The 9,621-nt window shown below is 45.0% G+C and overlaps 1 protein-coding gene across 1 annotated transcript; it reads left to right on the top strand.

Moving 5' to 3' along the window:
• Positions 1 to 1,232, top strand: LOC119317532 (60S ribosomal protein L12-3-like). Its single transcript, XM_037592001.1, has 2 exons — positions 1 to 581; positions 950 to 1,232. The coding sequence occupies exon 1, from the start codon at positions 80 to 82 to the stop codon at positions 575 to 577; it is 498 nt and encodes a 165-aa protein (XP_037447898.1). The 5' UTR covers positions 1 to 79; the 3' UTR covers positions 578 to 581; positions 950 to 1,232.
• Positions 1,233 to 9,621: the final 8,389 nt, after the last annotated feature.

Raw genomic sequence — 9,621 nt, forward strand, 5'->3', positions numbered from 1 at the left:
CGCCGCTCAAACCCTAGCATCTCCAACTCCAGCCGCCGCCACACCCACAGCCAATCCTCCCCAGCCCAAGCTCGCAGCCATGCCTCCCAAGCTCGACCCGTCCCAGATCGTGGAGGTGTATGTCCGCGTCACCGGCGGGGAGGTCGGCGCTGCGTCGTCCCTGGCCCCCAAGATCGGTCCGCTCGGTCTCTCCCCAAAGAAGATCGGAGAAGACATCGCCAAGGAGACGGCCAAGGACTGGAAGGGCCTCCGCGTCACCGTCAAGCTCACCGTCCAGAATCGCCAGGCCAAGGTGTCCGTCGTCCCCTCCGCCGCAGCCCTCGTCATCAAGGCGCTCAAGGAGCCCGAGAGGGACCGCAAGAAGGTCAAGAACATCAAGCACAACGGCAACATCAGCCTCGACGACGTCATCGAGATCGCCAAGATCATGAAGGTCCGCTCCATGGCCAAGGAGATGGCCGGCACCTTCAAGGAGATCCTCGGCACCTGCGTCAGCGTCGGCTGCACCGTCGACGGCAAGGACCCCAAGGATCTGCAGACGGAGATCGACGACGGCGAGGTGGAGATCCCCGCTTAAGAAGGTAACGACCAGATTCTTGTTTGGCGGTAATTATTTGTTGCTTTGCTGGTACCAGAAATGCTGTTGTGGTCTGCTAACTTGTTAGGAAGAGTGTGGCGTGTAATAGCAGGTCATATGGACTTGAATTATGACAATTAAAGCTAGGTAGAATGTGGTAAGATTGTCTGTTGATTCAGTGCTCATGCTAGTAACTATAGATGATTTTAAGTAGATTCCTTGACTGAACTTGTATTGTTAGGATGAATGTTGCTCATGCTAGTCCATTTTATTCTTGTATCTGATCACACTGTATTCTTCGCTATGAATTTAACATTCAGTAATTAAACTGCGTACGAATCCATTGTAACAGCTTTATGTTTAATCATGCAGGCTTGGCTTTGGGGAGGTTGTGATGTGAGGCTGCTGAAGTAGTTTCTCCTATCTAGATGCTTCCTGATGCAGTTGAGAGAATGGATGTGATGTCTTCACTTGTTCTACTCTTGCGGAAGAAGAAACTTTTGTCATGCTTTAGTGGTTCCATTGTGAGACTATTTTTACTGCTTTAATGAGTACCTTGCGGAATCAATCAATGTTATTATGGCAGCTAGAATATCATATGTTGAGTTTTGTCAATGATGTTTTGAGCGTTTCTTATATATTGTTAGTTGCTGCATTTGCTTTGCTGTCTTGTCTCTTAAAGCAGTTGATTGCAGCTGGGTTATTTCATCATTAGGTCCATTGAATTCAGTTATCTTAATGAGAATTGCATTATTTGATCTGAACCAAATTGAAAATTTGGTTGTCAAATTGAACTGCAAAAACGACTTATGTTTAGATATGGAGAGTATAAATGAGAAAGAGTTCAGATATGGATTCTACATTGATAGAATGACAGAACTGTAGATTGTACCATCTTTCTTTTGCATCCTTCGACAGTCATTTTGCATTTGGAATTAGGTCGGCCCAATTTTCTGAAAGACTTGAATTTTGCTCCGTCTTGACCTGCTATTGTTTGAAAATTTGTCGGTCTGGGCTATTTATATTACCGTACGTATATTCTGTATGGCAGCAACGCCATCAGTGAAAAGTTAAAGTCTGTCAGAAGCTGACTTGCGAAAAGCAGGCCACTGGAGGAAGTCATCCAAAAACTCAGTCCCACAACTTGTATCCATTAATTTACCGTAATACTCTCTCCATCCAAAATTAAGTGTCTTGATTTATTTCAACTTTAGTGACACTTACTTTGGGATGTATAAGTGAAGAGTGAACATTCCCTCAGCTCCTTGTTGGTGAGGGATAACATGCCTGCACTCGGCAGGGAGCTCAGACCTCATCCTCTTTGCCATCTCATTCTCAGGGCATGTGCAATGGTGGCATATGGATACATATGCCCCATGACAAAAAGTAATTTGAGGCATTTACATTTATTTTTTCTCCCTAATGCAAGCTACCATTAGTGGGCCTCATTAAGAAATGAAAATAATGACTTTAGTACACATGCATCTTTACTTTTCATTCCTACCTTTTCAGATTTTGTCATCGGACCACACTTTTTCTCTTCAAGCACCTGCCTATTGGAGAGGATCCCGTTTCTCTATCCGAACCTACTTTACGTCATATCCGATCCTACATGGCATGCGAGGCACCACCTTGAGGCTATGCATTATACACGCCCTCATTCGCTTGTATAGCTGTCACATTCCTTCATACTTGCTTGATCCCGCCCTCGCCTTCATCCTCTTCCATCGCTGCTACGCTTGCTTGATGCCGTCGTCGCCCTCATCCTCTTCCATCTTCTCTCACCCTTCGTCCTCATTCTCATGCGCTTCTAACGCCGCTACGTAGTGCTTGCTTTGATGCCGTCGTCACCCTCCTACCACCGTCCGAAGGGGAAGCAGTGCGACACATTTAGAGGATTCTCTTACAAGATTCACGGGCATGGCGACAATAAATCGGGGGTTGGGGGAGGGGGTTTGTTTTCATGTTAGACAGAGGAACACACAACTGCCCTCTTCCGCTTCCTGTACAACGGTGTCGTTTGAACTGTGCTGGTCGGCCAAAGCGGAGAGAGCTATGATTTTGAGGGTTGTGGGATGGAATCAAAGGAGACTAGGTGTGGTGGTTGCTCGAATGGAGTAGGGTGTAGGCCATTCCTCTGAGATTAGGATTGAGTTTCCTCAATGTTGTCGCAGTCACGTCTGATTCAGGGGAGGCGCTCATGATTGTGATGGACAAATGTTCCTTTGTGGTTAGTACCTCTCTCATACTTATATTAGCAGATGTGAGCTGACATTTCACATTGTCGGCCATTGTAGTTGCTTGTTATTGTGAAGTCACCACACAAATTATTATTTTGCTATCTCTTGTGAATTTATCATCTACTCATTTAAAAAATGGACAACGATAACTGCCAACCATTTGGTGACAGACATATCTGAACGAACCCACCTCGCGAGGCCGAGCCATCCACAAAATCCACACCAAATCTTGGACCAAAAAAGCATCATCAGTTCCCACGTCATCTGCACCACCACACCTCTTCTCTGTTTCTTACCCCAGGCACAGGAAACAAGTTCTACTCGGCCTTACCGACCGCCAAAAAACTATCATCTCTCTATATCTAGAGGTTGCTACAGCACCATGCCCGATTCCTTTAGAAAATCCCCCAAACTCTCTTCTCCCCGTCCTCTGAAAACCACAATTATCAACACCGAATCAAAAAAATTGCCAGGGATTGGGGCAGAGATCCACAAGGAACAATTAGATAAAAAAATGTAACCTTTTTAATCCCAAAAATCATCTGGTTTCTCTACAAAACTTTGCAGACCCACTTGTTCCATTTTGTTACAAGAACATACTTATAAAACAAGAAGACAAAGGTAGAACTGCAAATAGGGTTTGTCGTTTTAAGTTTGGTATCGTAGCAAGTCAAAGTTTTCAGAAAAAAAGAATAAGAAAGTTGTCATTCTGTTTATGAAAAAGTTATCAGCTCATATGTATCAAAGTTACCAAAGCAAAAATACCACTAAAAACTGTTTTCTACTGTTTGAAAAATTGACTTAAAATATAATGTTGAAGAAACTCATGCTACATTGAATAGTTCCCGAGCAGTATAAAAAATGTGTTGTAGACATGAAGGGAAACTCATGCTATTTGAATGAAGAGCTTCCATCAGATCCCTCTGAAAAAAACGTGAACAAAAAAAGTATACAAAATCAGCGAACATGTGTAAGTTTCCTTTTTGTTGACGATAAAATAAATGGTGTACGATAATATTAACATGCGAATATAAAAAATAAGCAGGTGCTACAATGGCGTCTAACCTTGAAGATAATGCGGATGGCATATTGAGTGGTGCAAGAATGAATCACTAGGATGAGAATGCACATACGACGATCAATAATTATGCCAACCCTAGCATCGCCGTCACAGGTTAAAAAAATCCATGTGCACCTACCAACCTTCATGTGTATAAACTACCATGATCACAAATATGTTGTTTGCCATTGTTTCTGGTTAGAAATTAGCAGCCTTCAAGTGTGTAAACTACCAAGATAGCAAAAAATGATATGATATTTTACTAATCTTTATGTAAGATCCTTACCAGACAACATATGTATAAACTATCGTGTTCATAGTGTATTAGGTACCAATCTTTGTGAATCACGTGACTAAACTATATGAAAGTTACCAGACATCTTGAATGGAGTTTGCCACACCAGAAAAACTGATAGCATGTATCCATGTCGCATTGCCAGTGCTCGAACGATGAGCATACCCCGCAGCTTGCCTTGTACAAAACCAAATGCTAGCATGGGAGCAGAGAGCTTTGGGGAGCCAACAATTAGTGAACCGGCAACTCGAGAATCAAGTGCGATCAACTATGATCAAGGATACGGCAACATGGAAGCGTATTGCACAACCTCCTAATCCAGGAATGAAGTTTGGCAGTTTGAAAAACGTCGTGAGCACTACAGGATTTACGCACGGAGGTGTGGCTTTTGGATAAGACAGGAGTAAGAGAGAGAGAGAGAGAGAGAGTGGATGGCAAACCCCTCACAGACAAGGAGGAGTTGTAGGATGTGCAAAACCCAACCAACATTTGGGAAGGAGAGGAAAAGGGAAAAGGTTGTGAGGAATGCCAAGCCCACATGTACGTTACACATGTAGATGCATGGTGGACTATCGTCGACGACAACTACAACCATCCCCTCATCAAAAAGCCATCCCTAACAAAGTTTCTGTCATCACATCAGAACATCCCCGAGGAGGTAATCGAAACTGCAAGGCAGATGCAGTTGATGGCATGGTTCTACAGGTTTGCTCATGATGTACCCTACATGATGTAAGACATTACAAATGAGCGAGGTAAATTTCGCATGGATCACTGCCACGCAGACGTGGGGAGCGCTATTGCGTACTTCGAGAAGATGAGGGTCAAGGATTCACATTTCTACTGGAGAATCAAGCTTGATGACGAGGACTAGGTGGAGTTGTTCTGGATCGACGGTGCGTCACACAGGGCCTATGCAAAGTACAACTACTGGTTGTCATTCGACACTACATACATGCCGAACATGTACAAGATGCCATGTGGACCCTTCATTGACAATAATAACCATGGATAATCCATCCAGTTCGAGTGTGGTTTCATTCGCAACGAACTGATCAAGAAATTTGTGCTACTGTTTAACACATTTTTGCATGCAATGGGTGCTATTGTACAGAAAAACATCATCACGGAGCAAGACTTTACGACGAGGGCAACCATTGATATGATGGGGGGCTTGTCGATGGGAAGTGGGCTTCTGCCTCACATCATGGCGCGTGTACCCCTAGGTAGGTCGTCCAGGCCCATATCTAGGCTCAACCCACATTTGAGCAAATGACTACCATGAACAGGTACCCCCAGGATTTCCGAAGGGGAGACGTTCCATTACCAAATGAGTGGGAGTCCAAGTCGTAGGCTGGGATACCAAGGTGTACAGAAGCCAAACCAACAAAGGCCGACAATAAATACCTCAAGACCTGGACAAGGAAGGGTAATTTTCTACTTGGATGGCTAAGATGATAGAGGAATCAAAGCTCTAGCTTAGCTGAGAGTAGATTCGATATAAGACATCCAGTCTAGTTCTACCACCTCGAAACCCAACTAGCCCATATCTATGTCGTTGGATCCCCTCCCCCATTGTACTCACTTTCCTTGATATAACTCTAGACAAGCAAGATTAGGGTTTTACTTGCATCACAAGGGCACAAACCTGGGTAAAGTCTCTTTGATGTGTACGTCTAATAATCCGAGGTTGCATCCCATTTTCATACAAATCCACTTATGTTAGTGTACCGTTGTTGGGTACATTGCGAAATGATACGTCCATTTTGCATCATGTTATACTACTTTTATTTATAATGTTTTAGATCAATATTTCACTTTACGATGCAATTTTAATGCCTTCTCTCTCTTATTATGCAAGATATACATGGAGAGGGAAATTGTCGACGGCTGGATTTCTGGACCTGAAAAAAACTACAATAGAGACAACTATTCTCCGAAGCTCGAAATGACCTGAAAATCTACGAAGATTTATTTTGGAATAAATAAATAATGCTGGAAGAAGAATCACCAAGAGGGGCCCCACCAGTGAGCCAGAAGCTTAGGTGGCACGCCACCTGGGCGCGACATGTGAGCTTGTGGGCCCACCAGTAGGCTTCTGTGGCACTCCTTCTCCTATATGAAGCCATTTGCCCTAGAAAAACATCAAGAGAAGACTTTCGGGACGAAGCACCGCCATCTCGAGGTGCAACCTGGGCAGGAGCACTTTTTCTCTCTAGCGGAGCGATTTCGTCGGGGATACTTCCCTCCGAGAGGGGGAAACTGAAGTCTTCATCATCACCAATGTTCCTCTCATCATGGGAGGACCCATCTCCATCAACATCTTCACCATCACCATCTCATCTCAAACCCTACACTAGTAGAAAACAGGGCTTTGGTTGAGGCCAGGATAAGGGCATTAATCCCGATTCACTCATGAACCGGGACCAAAGGATGCATCAGTCCCAGTTTGTGAGGCCAGGGTGCCGGCCAGGCCTTGAGGGCCATTGGTCCTGGTTCATCTGACCCCTTTGGTCCCGATTCCAGACACGAACCGGGACCAATGGGCCTCGCTCCTGTCCCAACTCCTTTAGTCCCGGTTTGTGGATGGAACCGGGACCAAATGTTTTCCTTTAGTCCCGGTTTTAGCCACAAACTGGGACTAAAGAGAAGCCTATATATACCGCTGCCCCTGCCCGCGACAGAGCCACTGCTCTGTTTTTTTGGCCGGCCGTGGGAGAGGTGTGTTTCTCTAGCTCACCTCCTATGCACATGAGGTGTTCGATGAAATGCCCGAGCCACACTTAAACTTTCTCCTCTCCAAGCTCCTTGTCCAAGCTCCATTTTCCTCAAGATTTTTCTAGGTTTGCTGATCTGTCCTGTCCTGTCCCCGTCCTCACCACCGTCGATCGCCCATGCTGATCTCGTCACCGGCACCACCGTTGTGAGCCTCTTGTTCTTATCTTCTTTCTGAAAAAATAATTCTTACTTGTATGATTTAGATAGATACTTGTATAATTTTCTTACTTTTATTATTGTTTGTTATTATATAGTGCGATGATTTTGGTATCCGCCCCCGTCGGCCCTCGTGTTGTATATAATTCAGATGTGGTATATATTATCTTTTATAACTATTTGTTTCATTAAGTGTTTATGATAATTATGCCAACCAACGTGACATATATGTTTTTATCTAGGAGGTATGTGAACCGGAAATTCCAACCGACCCTCTTGTCGAGAGGTTAAATTTAGTTGGAAAAGAAAACAATTATTTGAAGAAAAAATTAAAAAGAATTGAGGAGGAGAAGATGGAATTCGAGTTGCATGTTGCGTATGTCGTTGATGATCACAAGATCAAGATGGATACAATGCGCTTGAAGATTAGAAAGATTAGAAAATATGCCATTCATACCGAGGCTTAGTATCATTATGTCGTTGGATCATTTGTTACCTTAGTTACGACTATGATCACAATTGTTGTTGCATTGAAATGTTTTACATAGTTTCAATGCATGGTTTAATTAGATGCTCTAAAGAGCTATATGTTGTTCAATGAGAACTATGTATGAACTTTATGTATTTATTTTTTCAGTAATAACATTTGATCACTACTGTACTTTGGTTTTAATGTGATGATGAACTTCTATTAATTTGGTTACTTCTCTATTCATGATGTTCTGTAATGGTTTTTTGATGCGGTCATCCCAGGTACTCTTGTCGTTTCACCATCATCGCCAAGTAAAGTATTTTCCAAGCGAGAGACTGGCTATGAAAATAAGATGCAAAAGTATGTGATACCTGCTCTGCATCATAAGAAGATAATGTGTGCTACAAAACAGAGAGGAATCTTAGGTGTGATGCCTATTTTATATGCTACTGAAGTTGCTCCTCGGATCGCGCCTCATGAAGAAGTGAAGCCCACATTGAGAACACCTTGCCAATACTTCTATGTAGGCCGGCAGAATGAAAGTTTGAAGGCTGCACCATCGAGTTCATTTTAGTTTTGGCCTAGCAACCATATATACATGGAAGTATACGTACGTGTCTTCTTTTTATTTATTTTTCCTAGTTTGTTCAGATTTTTTAGTTTCTTTCTACGTACAACTTGTAATTGCTGAGGAGTCCTCAACGTGTCCTAGTCTAGGTCGGGCTTGGCCCAGGTGTTACGCACCGGGGCGCAACTTTGTCTAGGTGGAGGTTTTAGTTTATGGAAAATATTCGCAGATGCATCTGATGATGAGGCAGTCTGTTTCCTGCGTTCCATAATTTGGTTCATGATTGCTTGTGTTTCGACGACTTGATTTCTACGACCACTAGTTAGTTTGGTTCTTGACCTGCAAGGATCGATCTCATCTCTTTCCCTTCCGTCTACTGCTGCTAAATTCTCATATGCTAATTACTCCGTCGTCGCTGCCGCCACTGATCATCATTCGCATAATCCATCCATCTTTTTTTAGAACGAAGGCTCAAGAAGAGCCCGGCTTTGAATTAATAAAGCCATCAACCGGCCAGGATTACATCGAACAAACAAAGGAAACAAAGAACAAAATAGCAAGCTGATACATGGTGCTGTGTAAAAGCTATCAGGCTACAACAAACTACTAGCAAAGATATGGAAACTAAAGCACAAGTCCAGCTAGAAGTCGAAGGAGCCCTCCACAGCGAGCAGAACACCACGCAGGGCACCAGCAAAGCTTGGGGATGAAACAAATAGTAGTTGGAGGAGCTCTGTTGCCAGCTCCATGGGCTTTGGCCATCGATGTCTCCCTCCTCCACCTCAGAAGGGGGCTCCCTGCCCCCTCGCCCTGGCACGAAGGGAGCCGATCCGTCGAAAGGTGGAGACGCCCACCCGACGGCTAAAGAGCGGCCGACCCGTTGCCAGCCGGAAGACCACACCAGGATACCACCGCCAAACTACTTGGAGCTCATCCAAGGAAAGCATCGGCAATGCATGATATTTGCACACGAGGAGAAGCAAGCTACACGGCAAGACTGCTGAAGACCGAGCAACCCCCAACCGGAACAAGCACACTTCCCCCAAAGCTCACCAAAGACAGCACCCCCTTGAGGGTGACGACGCCCACGACGTTGCTGCCGCCCAATCCCGAGGGATTTGGGTTTCCACCTGGTCCATGAGCAACACGGGAGGAAAAGGAGGGGGAAAGGGGGCATTTTTACCAGCGCCTACAAGTAGGGGACGACGCCCATGGGTGGCGGCGCCGGCAGGTCGGCATAGGCAGCCACAGATTTCTCCGGTCCCCTCTCCCAACCCCCACCTCGAGAGGAGACACGGCTACGGTGCCCGGAGGCCGCCGGAGAACGGATCTGAGACGAGGGTGACAAGAGGTTGAAGACCGAGATGGGCGGCCAACACCCGCTGCCGCCGTTTGCTGAGGACAACGCAGCACCACCGCCCGAGGTCGCCACCTCAGCTCCGAGATCCTCCATAGGGGCGGAGCGACCAGATCCT

The sequence above is a fragment of the Triticum dicoccoides genome, chromosome 6A (genome assembly GCF_002162155.2).
Source record: "Triticum dicoccoides isolate Atlit2015 ecotype Zavitan chromosome 6A, WEW_v2.0, whole genome shotgun sequence".
Classification (NCBI taxonomy): Eukaryota; Viridiplantae; Streptophyta; class Magnoliopsida; order Poales; family Poaceae; genus Triticum; species Triticum dicoccoides.